Genomic DNA, 18,709 nt, shown 5'->3' on the forward strand with positions numbered 1-18,709 from the left:
TTTCTCCAAATTCCGCCATGTCATTTATAGTCCCCAATCAGGGGGCGGAGGTGTGGAGAGAGTGTAGAGGGGTGGGGCGGCGTCTTCCACCACCCTTGGACCCACTGCTTATTCCATCCAGATATTCTTCATCTTGGTGACAGATCTGAAGATGATGATGATGACAGCCACTTACACTCTAAACAAATTATATTAATCAAGGTGTCTTGTGAATTTAAGTTAAAATTCCGATTGTGGCCACATGCAATGCCTTAACAAAACCTGACGGACACTTGTTTTCCATTTTTTTTGTAAATAAATAATCTAGTAATTGTATATACATCAATCTGAATAAATATGTAAATAAAGCATCTAATATTGAATAGTAAATCCGTAAATAAATAAATAAATAAATAGAAAAAAATAAATAAATATAAATTAATAAAAAGATAAATAAAGCATCTGAATAATAAACAAATCTACAATCGGAATATATGAACAGAACAAAATAATTAAATAAATAAATGAATGAACGAATAAATAAATAAAGAGACACCTTAAACTACTAAGCGTAAAATAAACATAACTCAAACACAAACCTGTGGAGACCAACATTTATTATACACTTAGACATTTGAATAAATAATATAAATATACAATATTCAATAAAAAAAAACAATAACAATAACATGCTCTGAACCAACAGCTAGCCTTTCCACCACACAAGACATTGTTACCCAAACGGTTGGTAACAAGGTTGATGCAATTAATTTTCAATTTTCCCATGCAACCCCCATTCTACTGTATATTTACACCTCAGGAATTTGAAAAGGTGTGATTTGATGAGCTTGCTTCAGTTTTGTCAAGATTTTGTTCTCTTACACATATTTATCGCTTGCATTGATTATTTTCACTGTTTTCTCCACTTGCACAGCAAAAATCTTTGTTGGGTATTGTCTCAAATATGGCCTGAGGTTAATTTCTTGCTAACTGTTCAACAGGTTTTCTGAAAAGCTGAAAATAGATGTGCATGCATGAATTTGATTCATTTTACATTTTGGTCATTCTAGCGGGACATACAAAACGGGTTCTGGAACACTACCGGTAGTCTGTAATGTGATCTGTGACTTTTTTCTTGTAAACCGTTCATCAGGTTATCGAAAAAGCCGTGGTTTGGTGTGAACTGGTTCTGGAACACTATCGGTAGTCTCTGATGTGATCGAAGGTTGTGTTCTTGAAAACCGTTCATCAGGTTACCGTCTACCCTCGTTGTTTTTAACGACACGTCATGCAAACCAACGGGGTTCATTTTTAGTTTGAACTTCTAGCAACACTGAGGGCGAAAGTAAAACACACTGCTGGCAACCTTATTTGATGTTTTGTTTTGATTCTGCGTTCTGTTCCATTAGCAGATTGACGTTTGAACCATGTTTAATTTGCAGATAAGCGGAGGTCAAATTAAAAAGTGTTCAGATTAGATGCGGTCAAACCAACGGGGGTATAGAGTATCAAAAAAGCCGCGATTTGATGTGCCGCATGCATGGGTTTGGCTCCCATATGCATTTGACCACTTCCAGTGGGACACCTGGAACCGGTTCCGGAATACTGCTGGTTGTAACAAATATGGTCTGAAACCATTTTCTTGCCGCGATTTGATGTGTCGCATGCATGGGTTTGGTTCACTTCCCGTTCACCAGGTTATCAAAATGCCGATATTTTGATGTGTCGCATGCATGGGTTTGGCTCAATTTTATATTTGGTCACTTCCGGCGGGGCACCCGGAACCGGTTCCGGAATACTACCGGTAGTATCTGCTGGATCAAAGGCTATTTTTCTGCTCACTGTTCATCAGGTTATCGAAAAAGCCACTATTTGATGTGTCGCATGCATGGATTTGGCTCACTTTTACATTTTGCCACTTCCGGCGGAACATCCGGAGCCGATTCCGGAACACTACCGGTTTAGATATGGCCCGAGTTTATTTTCCTGCTTTCCGTTCGTCAGGTTATCGAAAATGCCGCGGCCTGATGTGTCACATGCATGGTTTTGTAGCATTTTCATGTCTGGCCCCTTCCTGGGGTACCGGTCCGGAATACCTGAAAGGCCATAACTCCGGAACGGCTGAAACGAAACCATGTTCAATAGGAAACAATGGGACCAGATTCCGCGTCGAATGAACCGTCGGTCATTAAAATCGGTTGAGGTTTACTGCCAAAAAGTGATGTGAGTTTTTTTGTACACACTCACACATACGCATACACACACGCACACACATACACACGCACACACATACACACACACAGACATCACCTCAATTCGTCGAGCTGTGTCGATTGATATATGTGACTCGACCCTCCGGGCCTTCTACCAAAAAGTCATTTTTGGAGTGAACATATAGCCTTTCCAGTACACTTAGTGTATGAGAAAGGCAAAAAACAACAAATGCAACTAAGCCATCATCATGTACTTTATTTTGAAGCAAACTACCACAGCTTTACAAGGACGGCCACTGGGCAGCCTAATGAAATTTCATGGAGTTTCATAATAATACCATGAAACAGTATACACCTCGAAAGAACAGCCTATTATAAAAGAAGGAAAAATCTCTGATGGGAGAGTAGTAGAGTGGCCGCTAATATCATAAATGCATATAAATACTACTAACTCTCTCATCGGAAATTTTTCCTTCTTTCAAAGATAGGCTGTTCTTTCGAGGTATATGTATACAACATTAGCAATTCATTTAATTAGGATGCTATGATGCTGTAATATTGACCACATCACAAACTCTTCCATCATAGATTTTTCCTTCTTTTGAAAATAGGCTGTTTCAAGGTGCACATACCTCGAGCACATATCGAAATCAAACTATTCGACTAGGCTGCCCAATGTCCGTCCTTAGAATTTAAGTCATGCAATTAAATGATCTAGCCTCTTAGCTCCCTAATGACTTAAAACTCAATTTCGCAAAAAAAAGTGATTCCGGGAAATGGTATTCCGGGAAATGACATTCCGGGAAAATTATCAATTCCGGGAAATGTGTCATTCCGGCAAATGTCATTCCGGGAAATGTCACTCCGGGAAATGGCATTCCGGGAAATGTGATCCCGAGCAGGAACAAATAACTGACACATAACTGCAGCATACCAAAGTCAGGTATCATACCAAGACAAGGTATTGGTCGGTTACCCCGGTATTGAAAATAACTTACTTTGGTATTTTGTAGGTATTGATAAAATACCTCAACGAGTTATTGGTTTGATGTTGAGGACTGCTTAAGGTATTATTCAATTATGGAAAAATCACTATTTGTATAGAAAAATCGCCGATTATTATTTAGGTATTGCAATACCTGATGTCATTATTCACTAGTTATGCACAGAATACACTCCAGTTTTACTTTATTCCAAAAGCTAGACTTTACATATACTGGCGTGAGTGAGAAATGGACAAATTGAGGTGAAATTTGCGAAAAAGTTACTCGTCCTCTCGGTGAGACTCGAACTCACGACTCCTAGGAGTCGTGAGTTCGAGTCTCACCGAGAGGACGAGTAACTTTTTCGCAAATTTCACCTCAATTTGTCCATTTCTCACTCACGCCAGTATATGTAAAGTCTAGCTTTTGGAATAAAGTAAAACTTCCATTCGGCTGGTTAAGCCGCAAAAATCGATAATTAATTAATTTAATTACACTCCAGTTATTATTTGAGGTATTTTACCTCTTATGCAGGGCTAATTAATACCTCATTCAGGTTGTAGGTATTGGGTTTTCCATACCTGAGGTTGTTATTCTTCAGCTATTTCCTCCTGCTAGGGATACCACCCATGGATCACATCGCTTACCAAAGTGAATTCGGATCTATGTGACTATCTATACTACCGTGAATCGCAAGTCAGTCCCATCTGCAATTTGGTCAAAATTGAGTTAATGGCTGTTTTCGAAATTTCTTCGGATGATCTTTCAGCTACGTGAATAAAAATATATAGGGTAAATGTACCAATAGTGGTGCTATTAGTAGCTCCTTGTAGTAAAATAATTAAATAAAATATATATTACCATAAAATAAAAAGTCTAAAAACGCTAATCGGTAGTTTTTCATTTAAATTTGCTAGAAAAAATGTAAAAGCCATCGTTTATTTCAGTTTTAACTAATATTTCACTTGCACCAACTATAGGTACATGGTTCCTATTGTGGTGGTAAAATTTAACTTTGGTTCCTATAGTGGCACATCCCATTGAATTCTTATGGGACCCACCACTATAGGAACAATACCACCACTATAGGTGCAAGGGAGTAAAAAATTTAAATAAGGAAAATAATTGTTTAAAATTGGGTTTTCGACATTTCCTGAACACGAAACTGAATTAATGTCATTAATTATGTATAATGCATCTATTAAAAATGTTATTTGCGAGCTTTTTGGTCAAAAACGGCAACTGTAAATTGCCACTACCACCACTATTGGTACTACCTCCACTAAGGGAGCGTTTACCCTATGTAGTTTGTTCAGTAAAATTGAAAAACAACACCAAGTCAGATTGTCCCATAATGAAAAGTAATCGCAAGTCAGTCCCATCACGCACTTTTGTACCCTCCAGTACAAAACCAAACAAGGTTTAGCCAGTTTTATATTTTTTACAGTTATGTTCTCACATTTTAAACAGATTGTGAAAGTTTCATGATGATCGCAGATGTTTGCATTTCGTGGTGGTTTTTTGAAGTTTTACATAGAAATCGATTTTGAAACCTTCAGAGTCCATTTTCTCAATGCCTACTTTTTACATATGTGACTGACTTGCGATTCACGGCAGTATACCTCCCTATAAACAAAAACACCTTCCACAGTGGAGGGCGAAATTACCTTCTCAAAAATATATATATATTTTTTTAATTTTCCACGAGTTCGGGCATAGTTTTTTCGGCTTTTCTTTACAAATTTTCTCAACTGTGGAAAACTTTTTCTCAATTTTTTTTGTTCATTTATCTATGCTGCCGTGAATCGCAAGTCAGTCCCATCTGCATTTTGGGCAAAAATGAGTTAATGACCGTTTTCGAGCTTTCTTCGGATGATCTTTCAGCTGCGTACAAAAAAATATATAGTTTGTTCAGTAAAATTGAAAAACAACACCAAGTCAGATTGTCCCATAATGAAATGTAATCGCAAGTCAGTCCCATTACGAACTTGTGCGTCCTCCGGTACAAAACCTAACACTATTTTAGCCAGTTTTATATTTTTCACTGTTACGTATTCACGTTTGAAACAATATGTGAAAGTTTCATGATGATCGCAAAAGTTTTCAATTCATGGCGATTTTTTAGAGTTTCACATGGAAATCGAATTTGAAAACTTCAGAGGCCATTTTCTCAATGCCTACTTTTTACATATGGGACTGACTTGCGATTCACGGCAGTATGGGCCCTGCCTGTGGAAAAAGTTTCATGAAAATCTGAGATCCTTTGGCCCACTTTGTACGATAACAAAAAAAATCCCCAGTTTCACTGTAAAATATACCATGCGCTAGTAAAATATAACGGCTGTGACAGTTACTTTTTCCGACAAATAAACAACACGTTCCAATTTTGAAGCAAAACTAGCAATTTATTTCAAATCACACGTTGAACAGATTTCCTTCTGAAGTGCACCGAAGTGATTGGTAATTTATGTTGTGCTGCTGAAATCAATAAAAGCCAGCGGTTTTTCGCGCATTGTCGGTATACCTACTGACATATTAGCTCCACTATCGAAAAAATCCTACAAAACCACCAACCAGCTGAATGAGTGCAAGTGTCAGTTTGTGGCGCTTTGCATGCCAGCAAAAAAAAATCAGCACATATGAACCTGTTTCTTATTTGGACATGCAATCACGGAAAGGTGAGAAAAAGCAGAGAGTGCAAACAAAGTGGTGAAATTGGAGCACGCGATTTGATACAATGACCCGAGCCAACGATAATCGATCCGATCCGATCAGGTGCTCAGTTGATTTACGATTTGGGAATTTCGTCCTCCAGCCGGGACAGATGAATGTTACGATCGGTTTGTGTGGGTTTTCCGCCGAATTCCCCGGTGTTGAGCCGAGCACGAAGATCCAGGGACCGGATATCGGTCATGAGAGCATGTTGCTTGTTTTCCAAATCTTGATCGATCTTTTTGGCCAGCTCGTGCAGGCTGTTGTACATCGTCTTGGCGGCGTTGATCTTTTCGCGAAGGACTTTGATAGTATCGCGAAGTTTTTGAACCTCGTCGGAAAGTCCATGATAAGACTCGTCGATGCAGAGCTCCATTCCGGAACGTTGGGCACGATTTTCCAGGCGGGTCTCAACCACTTTCAATGCTTCAATTTTATCGGCATAGGCTCTTTCCAAAGTTTCGATTTCCGATGAACACTTGTCCATTTCTTCCTTCATCTGAAATAAAGGCATTTCAAATTTTAGAGAACATAATAATAGTTTCAAATTCTGATTACTGCCATAAATTAAAGTTAAGGTACACCGGGGCAAGTTGAAACAGGGAGTTAACATGATGTTATCCAATAATGGTAAACATCTTGAATGCCATAACACATAGTTTTTGATTCAAACAACTTTTTAGCGGAAGAAAAATTTAGAAATTATATTGAAATGTATTTCAAAACTTCGTGTTTCATCTTGCCCCACCCGTTTCAACTTGCCCCGGTGTACCTTAATTAAATCTGTGTTCTAAGTTGTAAAAAACTTAACTTATTATCTATCAAATTCAAATACGTAACTAATAGGTAAATAATCAAACAAAATAATGAACTTTCAAGAGATAGTCGAATATAAAATCAAATAGAATTCTTCTTCGTTTTTCTCGGCGTAACGTCTCCACTGGGACAACATATGGACAGCTTTCAACAGTTATTAACTGAGAGCTTCCTCTGCCAAAGACCATTTTGCATATGAATATCATGTGGCAGGCACGAACATACTCTATGCCCAAAAAAGTCAAGAAAATTGTCATTACGAAAAGATTCTGAACCGACTGGAAATCGAACCCGTCACCTTCAGCATGGTTATGCTGAATACCCACGCGGCCTTTACAGCTGTGGCTATATGGACTTTTTTTTTACTATACATAATTCGCTGTTCATGGTACACACGAGGGTGGCACAAACTATCTAAAACAAACATAAAGGAGTTATTTCAAAAGTACTTTACCTTCCCTTGTTGATACTCCAGCTCATTTCTTGCACGTTGAGTTTCAAAAATCCGTTTACGTAAAGTGTGCGTGGTACGATCCTGTTGGCTTTTCAAAATATTCCTCGCCTTTTCACGTGTAGCGAACAAAGACTCCCTGACGGCAGCCGAATCGGAGAGTGTTTTCTCAGTCAGCGAAACTAATTCTTCACAGTACTCCAACCAATTGTTGTAAGTACAAGAGCTGAAAAACAACAAGTTGGTTAATATGCATATGTTTCTGTCTGCTCGTCCACATACTTCTTAGGAACTCTTGTTGAGTCTGTCTTGAATGTCACGTTTGCGCAATGCTTGTCAACCTCCAGCTGGTGCTGATCGATTCCCTGCGCTTCATCTTTATCGGTCAAATCCAGTTCCAGCTTGAACTTCACTTCCTGGAGCCGATTCAACTGCTCCCAAGCACCCTGGTTCTGATCCCTCAGTAGACGCTGGTTATTCTCTACAATGCACAGCTCATTCTTCAACTCAGTATCACCTTCGTCATAAGTCAACTCCGATCCCAATCGACAATCCCGCATACTAATGCTATCCGTCACAACCGTCAACGGCATCAGCAACGCATCCAGATCCCGCTCCGTGCAGGCCTTCTCCTCTTTCAACGAGCCAATCTCAACATCCACCCGTTTCAGCAAAATCCGCATCGTCTCCCGCCATCGATCCAATTCCGCCACCCGGTCCGACAGTTTATCATTATTGTGGTACGTATCCCAGTAGGTCTGTATCCTGGTCTCATTTCTCAAATTTCGCGCCAAATGTCGCAGCTCGAACGCATCCGAGCGCTTCCCGTAGGCGGCATTTTTCAGCTGATTCAACCGGGAATGCCAATCCGGAAGACTCAAATGTTGCAGAGGTTTTTCAAACGTGGCCACGGCTCGGTTCGACATGTTCGGTTCAAAGCAGATGGATTAAAACTGAACAAACGTTCACTTGCCGGAAGACAACCTCGTCGGAAGAACGGAATTTGTTTGGTTGATGCCAGGTTGGAAACGCTGCCCCGTTGCCAGGACAAACGGGTACCTCCAGGATACGGGTTGCTTCGGTGGTAAACAACCACGTAAACAATGTTTTCTCGCTTTTGCGGGGGAATTGTTACACATCGCACAGTAACGTGCCTTCATATAAAAATCGAATCTCAAACTTTGAAACTGACTGTAATTTGTTGATTTTCATACTAGCGTAGGCAGTGGCCGTCCCTTATTTTGCAAAAAATGATATTTTGAAAGTTTGTTTTTGGAAAATTGTTTTAGCTTTAGTTTTAGTTTTAGCTATGAAATTATCGTGTCAAAATTAGAAGTCCGTATCTCAAGGTGAAGTGGTTCCTCAAAAAAACTGTCAGATTTCGGGAATATATCACCTTCTAAATATTGTACACCGTGGATAGTAGCATACACATGACAATCATAAACACTGCATAAACGATTCAATGTTAACAAATTCATTGAGAAAGGCATGATAAATGTTACCGAAACGTCGGATAAAAACCTAAGAATCCGATTTCGAGTTATTCCTCCCAAGACTGAAACCCGTAACGTCCAAACATAATCTAGAAGTTCCTTCAGGAATTCACTCCTTCCTATTATGAAATCTTCAAGAGTCTTCTGGAAATCTTCAAGGTGTTTCTTCTGAGATTCCGGAGAAACTCCGGAGTGACTCTGAAAACCTCTAACGCAATTTTAAATATGCGATTCAATTGATATTTTTCCCGGGGTCTATCCAGCATTCCTTCAGAAGTTCCTTTTGTTATTCTTCCAGGTTTTTTTAGGATTCCTAGCGAGGTTCCATCAGGCATGGATCCTGGAGTATCAGGAATCTCGCAGGAATTATTTATGTGATTCCTCCAGGAATTTCTTCTAAGATTTTTAAAATGGTTCCTTAGGGAATGGGATTCGTTTCGAATTAGTTTTTGGGGTTCCCAGAAGGAATTTCTGGAGAAATGTATTCCCAGAGAAAGTTTTTGAAGGAAACCCAGAGCGAACATCTGGAGGAACATGTACAAAACTATTGGGAAAATTAAAAAAAAAAAAAAGGAATGGAGGAGAAACGTCGGCATTTCCTAAGATATCACGGAAGGAGTTCCTTAAAGAGTTCTGAAATAAGTTCTAGGAGAAATCCTCCAAGAAGTTTTTCCTGGATGAAACCAAGAAAGAATTCCCGGAATTTCTGAAGGCTGAAAGGAATTTCTTGAGCAACCTCGGAAAGAACTTTTGACGGAAACCTGGAGAAAATCCTGAAGCGATCCCCACAAGAAACTTCTGGTGTAACTTCCGAAGCAAATTCTGGAGGAATCCACGACGAAAGTATGAGAAAAAATCATGCAGGAATTCTAGAACAAGTTCCTGGAGGAATCCTAATAAAAAGGTTATGAAAAAAAAAAACACACTCAAGAAATTCTTGGCAGAGTCCAGGAATAATCTCCTGGATGATTCCCAGAAAGATTTTTTTTATCTGTATTAACGAGATTTTTAGCGCTAGGCTAGTTCATCTCGGGACCCACGCTTTACTTCCCTTCCGAAGGAAGAACTCACATTTTGCGAGTTTGTCGGGAGTGGGATTCGATCCCAGGTCCTCGGCGTGATAGTCAAGGGTTCTAACCATCACACCAGGTCCGCTCCACACCAAAGAAAGAACTCTTGGAGACATCTCAGAAGAAACTTCTTGAGAAACCTCAGAAGAAACTCCTTGAAGAATCCCGGAAGGAATTCCAGGAGGAATCTCGGATATTTCAAAAGGAAGAATCTCAGAAGATACTTCGTGAAAATTCCCAGAATAGAATTCCGGAAGAAACTTCTGGAGGAACACTGGAAGAAATCACGATTTAAATTCCTAGAAGGAGGAATCTTTGAAGAAACTTGTTTATATCCACGAAGCAACTCCTGCTAAGGCTTATTATTTGCTCCCACATACATACATATTACATACATACATTTATTTGTTCAACATCACATTTAAGACAAGACATAATCAACAATAGTACGCCACAATACTCGATTTGTGGCTGCCGCTCTCCATCCTCGGTCGCGCCCAATGCTCGCCAGGTCACGCTCCACCTGGTCCACCCCTCGTGCTCTCTGCGCTCCACGCCTTCTTGTGCCAACCGGATCAGTTGCAAACACCAGCTTTGCAGGGTCGTTGTCCGGTATTCTTGCAACATGCCCTGCCCACCGTATCCTTCCGGCTTTGGCCACCTTCTGGATGCTGGGTTCGCCGTAAAGTGCAGCGAGCTCGTGGTTCATCCTTATCCTCCACACACCGTTCTCCTGCACACCGCCGAAGATCGTCCTTAGCACGCGTCGTTCGAAAACTCCGAGTGCTTGCATGTCCTGCTCGTCTCGTGTCCGTGGTGGTTCACCGGTCTTATTAGCGTTATGTACATGGTGCATTTGGTGCGTGGATGTATCTTTTTAAACGCAGTTTCTTCTGGAGCCCGTAGTAGGCAAAACTTCCGCTGATGATACGCCTCCGAATTTCACGACTCACGTTGTTGTCAGCCGTCAGGATCCGAGGTAGACGAATTCCACCTCCACCTCGAAAGTATCCCCGTCTATCGTAACATTACTACCCAGACGGATCCGGTCGTGTTCGGTTCCGGCTACCAGCATGTACTTTATTTTTGTGGCATTCACCGCCAGTCCGACCTTGCTGCTTCGCGTTGCAGGCGGGTGTACGGATCTGCCACCGTTCCAAATATTCTGGGGATAATGCCCATGTCGTCCGCAAAGCAAACAAATTTACCGGATTTTGTGAAAACCGTTCCCCGGCTCGTCGCATCACACCTTCCAGACCGATGTGGCACTTGCGGGGATAGCAAAGTCCCTTAGCGTAGGTAATGCACCAGGTCCGGACGGAGATCCGAACCTGACCTTAAAAGTAGCTATTGCAGAGGCTCCCGAGATGTTCAGGTCTGTTATGCAGAAATGCCTGGACGAGGGAGTTTTCCCAGAAGCTTGGAAGAGGCAGAGCCTGGTACTATTGCCAAAGGCGGGGAAACCACCCGGAGACCCGTCGGCATATAGACCAATATGCTTGACTGACACGGCGGGGAAGGTGCTCAAAAAGATCATCCTCAATACAATGTATAGGTTCACCGAGGGCGAAAATGGTCTTTCTAAAAAAAGACACGGACAACGTCTTCAGCTTTCGGCTGTACAGACTGTTTTAAACTTAACATTAGACAACGGACAACGGAGCATGCACCAGTGGAAACGGGGAAGATACTATTCTCACGAAAAGTTTCAACGCCCGAAGCGGGAATCGAACCCTCACCCCATAGCATGGTGCGATTATAAGCTTGGTGACCCTAACCGCACGGCTACGAGGCTCCACAGTACGGCTTCCGGAAGGGAAGGTCCACCGTAGACGCCATCTTGTCGGTTACAAAAACCGCCGAGAAAGCACTCGAGCCTAAGAAGAGGGGAATTCGTTTCTGTGCGGTAGTGACTCTGGATGTTAGGAATGCGTTTAATAGCGCCAGCTGGTCTGCTATTGCCGATGCGCTCTTGCGCCTGGGGATACCGGACTACCTGCACAACATTCTCGGAAGTTACTTTCAGAATCGTGTACTAGTCTACGACACGGAGGTGGGTCGGAAGTGCTTTCACATAACCTCAGGAGTTCCGCAAGGTTCCATCCTGGGTTCGGTGTTATGGAATGTACGACGAGGTATTGAGGTTAGAGTACCCAGTGGGAGTGGAGATTGTCGGATTTGCCGACGACATTACGCTCGAAGTCTACGGTGAAACAAGGAGGAGGTGAAGTTGACTACCGACCACTCGATGAAGGTTGTGGAGGCGTGGATGCGGTCCAGGAAACTGGAGCAGGCTCACCACAAGACTGAGGTGACCGTTGTTAACAACCGGAAGTCAGAGCAGCAAGCGGAGATCAGTGTAGGAGAGTGCACTATCCTGTCAAAGCGCTCTGTCAAACACTTGGGCGTGATGATCGACGATAAGCTTACCTTCGGTAGCCACGTCGATTATGCCTGTAAAAGAGCCTCCACAGCTATTGCGGCACTGTCCCGGATGATGTCCAATAGCTCTGCGGTGTACGACAGTAAGCGCAAGCTTCTGGCTAGTGTTGCTACGTCCATACTTAGGTATTGCGGCCCGGCGTGGGGCACTACGCTGAATACTGAATGCTACCGACGGAAGCTGGAAAGTACTTACAGGCTTATGTATCTGAGGGTTGCGAGCGCGTATCGTACCGTTTCACACGACGCTCTCTGCGTTATTATTGGTATGGTGCCTATCGGCATCCTTACCAGTGAGGACATGGAGTGCTTCGAAATGCGCGACACAAGAGGCATACGCAGAACTGCCAGGCTGGCCTCTATGGTCAAATGGCAGCGCGCGTGGGACAGTTCCACCAAAGGAAGCTTCCCTTCCTTTCGGAAGTTGGACCCATAGGTTGATACCGAGGGTAGATAGTTGGATTTATAGGTGCTGTGGGAATTTAGCTGATGGTTCTCGATGAGAATTGCCCAGCGCAGCGACACGATACACCGCACGTCCGACGTGGTCGAATGCTGACCAAAGAAAGAGGAAGAGTCGTGGCCTGCTGTGACGTCGTCAGCAGCTATCACTCGATAGCGTGGGCGTTACCCTGGGTGAGGAATGTGCGTGCGTTATCAGTTGCCTGTTGACATATTGGGGGATAAGACTCTAAACACACTGAGAGATGCTTATTGTCAGACATATACCACACAGGTGCCATGGGGAAGTTACATTCCACCTGACACAAGTCCTTTCAGGTCATGGTTGCTTCCGACAGTATCTACACTGTTTCGGACATGCGGATTCTCCCGAATGCCCAGTGTGTAATGGTTTAGAGGAAACGGCGGAACAGGTTTTGTTCGTGTGCCCACGTTTTCGCACAATGCGTGACCGCATGCTTGCCACATGCTATCACCCATATCATCTGGCAGCTACAGAGGACGTGGCGTGTGGACTCAGAGAATGGCTAGTTCAGATGCGGTACAGATGGTGGTCCAAGGGTTCGGAGTCGGCTTCGTAGGTCATACCGGTGCCCTGCGGTCGAGATCGACCCTTGGGGTCGTCCATTAATGACGTAGCTTTTTTAAAGCGATTTTTGATACCCCCCTCCCCCCACGTAGCATTTCGTCACATATTCAGATACCCCCCTCTATAAATGACGTAGCTTCTGAAACACCCCCCCCCCCCCCCCTAAAAAGTGTCATGTCAAAAAACAAAAAAAAACTCAAGTTTAGCTCTGATTTCATATTTATAGAATATTATGAAAAAACAACAATAGCAAAATAACATTGCTGACTGCCAGGATCAGATCGCCGACATCAAGACCATAGGTGAAATCAGTGGAGATTATCACCAAAGCTAATGTCTCAATAAACCACCCATCGTTCTGCTTGATGCCGAAAAACAAGAAATTGATGCTCCCAATATAGTTAAAAACCATAAGCCTGAGCTCTTCCGAAGATATTAATTTCCTCACTAATAAATCTCTTCAAAATATCAAATTGGTTTCATTTGAATAAAATTCACCACGACATTTGAAGGACCCTGCAGCAGTTTCTTCTAAAATTCTTACAGCAGTTCACTTTGGAATTCATCAAGGAGTTTTTTGTTGGGATTCCCGTTTTGAGAATTTCTCCCTTTTTAATTCCTCCAGGACTTCCTTCTGGGGTTTCTCTCCCCTTCCCTTGTATCCCTTCAGGGGTTCCTTCAGAGATCCCTACAATATTTCCTTCCGGAGTTCCTTCTTAGATTCCTACAAATGTTCCTTCTGAGATTTCTCCAGCAGTTTGTTTTCTAATGTTTTTCTTAAAGTTTATCCATGGTTTCCTTCAAGAGTTCTTTCCAGATTTTCTTCTCTCTTCCACCAGCAGTTTCTTCGGACATTTCTTCAGGGATTTTAACCGGATTTTTTTTTATATTCCATCAGAACTTCTTTCTGTGTTTCCCAAAGAAGTTCCTTTCGGGATTCCTCCAGGAGTTCCTTCTTGATATTCTTCAGGAATTCACTCAGATATTCATTCCGAGATCACGGCAGGAAACTCCACCGGCATTCTTTAAAAGCCCTCCCAGGAATTGCTTCTGGGATTCCTCCAGGAGTTCTTCTTCGGATTCCTTTAGAAATTCCTTCATAGTTTCTTCTGGAATTCCTCGAGGACTTCCTTCTAGGATTTATCCAGGATTTTTTTTTCCGGAACTCGTCCAGGAACTTTTTCCGGCATCCCTTTATTCTCTTAGAATTCCGCGAGGAATCCCATTACGGATTCCTCCCATTGTTCCTTCTGGAATTTCTCCAGGATTTTCTTTCTTAGATTTCACTAGGAGTTATGTCCAGATAATCTTCCGGGATTCCCCAAAAGTTACATTCGGGATTCCTTGAGAGATTCCTTCCGGGATTCTTTCAAAAATTTCTTCCTTGTTTTCTTCAGAAGTTGAACTTCTGCCTTCTGAGAATCTAAAAATATCTCGTTCTGAGACTACAGGAGTTTATTCAAGATTTCTCCGAATGTCCCATCTAAAACTGCTCAAGGAACTCCTCACGGAGTTTCTTTTTTAAATTTCTCCTGTTGGAGAAACCTATAAAGAACACAATGAGAAATTCCTTACAAAGCTGCTAGAGTATCTTCTTACGAAATTGTTGGAGGAATTCTTCGAGGAAGTCCTGTAGAAAAGAGCTCCTGAAATAATGCCATAATGCTAAAAACTTAAAAAAAAATTCCTTTTGCAACCTGTGCGGCGTGCAGTGCTCTATAGCAAGCAACAAACTATTGGTCGTGAGAAGCATTTGAGCGAAAATGATTTTTGTCTGCAAACACAATACATTATTCTTTACGCAGGAATTTAAAACCATTTTCTCAGATAGAGTTGTAGCGTCCGATAGCTGCATGTCCTATGAAATGAGGCTGCTTTTAATCTTCATTATTTGCTATTTACATTAATGTGAAAGAAAAAAAATAATTCATGCAACATTTTTTTTGATTTACTGGATAATGATACTTAATGCAAGTAAAAATTTTTATAAATACGAAATACTTTTTTCAATAGGCTTAGTAGAAAGCTACGTAGCATATCATAAACCCCTACCCCCCTATCGTCACACTTCGTCACAAAATCACAACCAACCCCCTCCCCCCTAAAAAGCTACGTCATTTATGGACGCCCCCTTACAGAGATAAAGTGACCGCGGAGAGGAAGTCCCGGTAGCGGTGCTGTCGTGGCGTCGGTCTACTGAGTTGGATCCGAGCCCGCGGTTGGAAAGGGGTCCCAGGCAAGGGTCGGGGTAGGTGAGACCCTGCTGTCTGGAAGCTTCGGGTGCATCTGATAGGGCCTTTGCGGGCAGGTCAGATCGGGTTGCACGTGGGCATCACTTCTTGATGTCTGCTAAGCATTTGGGCGCGGGCGGGGTTGACCTTGCCTGCCTTCCGAGGACAGAGGGAGCGGTGAGGACCACTCGGGAAACTGGCTAAGCGCCAGCATGCTACGGTGATGGCCTCTCCAGAGCGAGTTATCGATGTTCGTTGCTGCAAGCAACGCAGCTAACCTTAAGGGTGCGATGTGCACTAGCCCCTCTCTGAAGCAATGCCTTCTTGGTGGTTCCGGAGGGACGAAGGGCTTGGCGACTATAGGAATGTGTTTTAGTGGGTCGAGGAGAGAGTAGTCCTGGATTTTACCATTGTTGTAGAAGACGGCCTTAACCCCACACTACCCTAACCCACTTGCGTGCGCAGCCTTTTCTTTTTTCTCGCTCGTTCATTTTGTTGAACGCAAGAAAGAGCGAGATAAAAGAGGGGGAAAAGTATCTTCTCTATTATCTGTTTCTTCGCGTGTTTTTTTACGAGAGTGAGTGGCAAAAAAGAAAAAGCTGCGCACGCTAGAGCCCTAAGGGGCTGTCCATAAACCACGTGGTCATTTTTTTGGGCCTTCTCAACCCCCCCCCCCCCGCGTGGTCATTTGTCCATACAAATTTTTTTTACGTCCATACAAAATGGTCATTGGCCGAACCCCCCCTCATGACCACGTGGTTTATGGACAGCCCCTAAGCTTCCTGTTAGGGTGTCTGTTGAGCAGATTTTTCCCCTATGGTTGAGAAAGATATAAAAGAGCGAAGTTGAAGAGTAGGCATGAGAGTCCGTCACCTTGAGCAGTCCCCAGCGAGATTCGAATGAACTGGATAGTTCACTCAAAACCCTTACGCAGTTTTACACACCGTCCATCGTTGCTTTAATCAGTCCAGCTCCCACAATGTGCCTCGAATAACGTTTTTATTCTCTTTATCTATGTGCGCTCCCAACGATATCGTTTGTTATTGTGCGTAGCGAGAGAACAGGCGAAAAACAAAGAGGAAAAACTGGAGGAATTCCAAGAAATTGCACAAAAGAATACCATGAAATAACGTCATATAATATTAAAATAAAGTTTTTGAGTAAATAATTTCACTCTGTCGGATTATTTTCAAGGAAACTCACGAATTGCTGGGAAGATCCTTAAAGACTAAATGTTAAATTAACTTATAGTGTTGATTTTGAATACATGTTCATGAGAATTTACAAAATACAACACAAATAAATGGTTGAAAAGGCATGCGATATGACTCCAAAAAAACTCAAAAAATGGCGCCTATCACTCATACAGAACGCTGCCCCTTATTCGTGTGAATTAGTCATCGCTCCCAACTGAGAACACCAATCACACCTGGCCATTTCCGTTGCTGCACGTGTTCCAAACACCCTATCTCTGTATCGCATAACCAAGCACAACGAAACGAAGAAGCATCTCGGACAAACCCAACCGTCACGACCGGAGAACCGGCGACTACCGCACAGTTCAAATAGTTCAAACAGAGACACTTGGTCGCAATTTACACCGAGCACACCGAAAGAAAACCCCTTACAACAACGGAGTTACTTCGCTCCAACGGCGCATTTGTTTGACAAATCACATATGCAAAGTAATCCCCGCGTTTGTAACAACGACCAGCTCCAACTAGGTACTTATCGTCGTCGTCGCTGTTGTCGCCCGGACACCCAGGATGGAGCCAATTTCAGGCGCGGATGAAGAAAGGCCATCACTATTTAGCATTAAAATAGAGCGGAAGGTACCTACCTATAGCCACACCACACCTTCTCGCCTGCCTGTCTGTTATGGAGATTGACGATGATGATGACAAAAGGGTTCCGAAAGGCATTAGGTACGTGTAAGCTGGGAAGCTACTTCGACAATGGAGGGTATTCTTTGCTTCTGCGTGCGTCGTACAAGTGTAGTCGCGATCGCGTTTCTAGGTATCGGGTGCGGTTGACCCCGGTTTGAAGGATTTTCCCGAAGAAATATGTGGCTATCTCCCCAATCGGACGCGATGGCACATAAAGTTAGGGGAATACAGTTCGATTTCTAGGAGAACTAACGACTACTGCCTGTTACTCGTTACTCGGAACATATGAATTTCACATAAAACACTCACCTTTGGAAAAGGGGGCGCATGGTGATGGAACATCGATGTCGGGAATAACCCAGCTTTCGAAGGGCCCTGTAAGAAGACGTTGTTAGATGTTGCTCACCACCTTCATCGGCAGACTTAAGCGGCTGAGGGCGGTGGGGTACCAGGAGCAAGCAGCAATGATTTGAGATATGTATAATAAAAGTATTATATTCATATGGCGAGGGTCGACTGCGACAGCTAACTGGATTGATGAATTCGAGTTTCTTAAAAGGGACGGAGCACGGTTGTGTAAGCACAGCTGGCCGGAAGAAGTAAAGATAGGGAATCGAGAACCGAGGATGGTACTCAAGAAACACCTTTTCCATTCATGTGTGACTACAAAAATTAAATTGTTGCTGATTCAGGTTCAGGTGGGGTTTGCAGTATGTTTCAAAATTGAGTGCACAACGGAAGACATCCTACCTGATGCTATCACGCAATTTTGAGGTCACTTTAATTGGTTTACGAAAAGTTTTAGTTTTTGTAGAGGTTTGTAGCAATGCAAAACGCCATCAACATTGAAATGAATTTTTAAACAAGTTTCTAACAGTTTATGTATGCTCATTTTTTTTGTGACACACTGTAAACGTAAGTGTCTGTGGAGTTTACTGATATTTTGTGACTTCAATCAATAGTTTTCCACTGAACTGGTTGGTGAGTTATTTATATTACACAGTTGAAAAAGCGCCAATGAATGACAACGCTTGTGAGGAATTCCACGGAGTCATGTCAGTCGATCCTGAGCGACCATTTCAAAAATATCTGAAACTTTGCACAGTTTTTCAATTTCATATAAATCGCCATTTTTTGATATTAAACCTTCATATTCACTCACGACTAACTTTTCAAAAGGGTGTATGCGAAAATAGTTCTAAAATATTCTAAAAGCTGTACAGCAAAAACGGATTGTTCGATTGTTATAAATTTTTCAGCAAAGTTAGATAACTAAATGATGATTCCTTAGAAAATATACACTGTAAAAAATTTCTTTTTCTACTTTGAAAAAATATGATATTTGTCACAAAAACTCAAATATCTCAAAACCCTATCTT

At 42.3% G+C, this 18,709-nt stretch overlaps 1 protein-coding gene across 1 annotated transcript; it reads right to left on the minus strand.

Moving 5' to 3' along the window:
* Positions 1-5,564: 5,564 nt before the first annotated feature.
* On the minus strand, positions 5,565-8,167 carry LOC115265852 (tektin-B1). Its single transcript, XM_029871796.2, has 3 exons — positions 7,437-8,167; positions 7,158-7,380; positions 5,565-6,386 (listed from the first exon to the last, which is right to left on the minus strand). Exons 1-3 carry the CDS (start codon positions 8,078-8,080, stop codon positions 5,964-5,966), a joined length of 1,290 nt encoding a protein of 429 aa, XP_029727656.1. The 5' UTR covers positions 8,081-8,167; the 3' UTR covers positions 5,565-5,963.
* Positions 8,168-18,709: the final 10,542 nt, after the last annotated feature.

The sequence above is a fragment of the Aedes albopictus genome, chromosome 2 (assembly GCF_035046485.1).
Source record: "Aedes albopictus strain Foshan chromosome 2, AalbF5, whole genome shotgun sequence".
Classification (NCBI taxonomy): domain Eukaryota; kingdom Metazoa; phylum Arthropoda; class Insecta; order Diptera; family Culicidae; genus Aedes; species Aedes albopictus.

Coding starts and splice junctions, on each gene's coding strand:
- LOC115265852 (XM_029871796.2), bottom strand. CDS start 8,080: ATGTCGAACCGAGCCGTGGCCACGTTTGAAAAACCTCTGCAACATTTG. Junction 7,381..7,436: donor TCAACAAGAGTTCCTAAGAA/GTATGTGGACGA, acceptor GTTGTTTTTCAG/CTCTTGTACTTACAACAATT. Junction 6,387..7,157: donor TGGAGTATCAACAAGGGAAG/GTAAAGTACTTT, acceptor CCTTTATTTCAG/ATGAAGGAAGAAATGGACAA.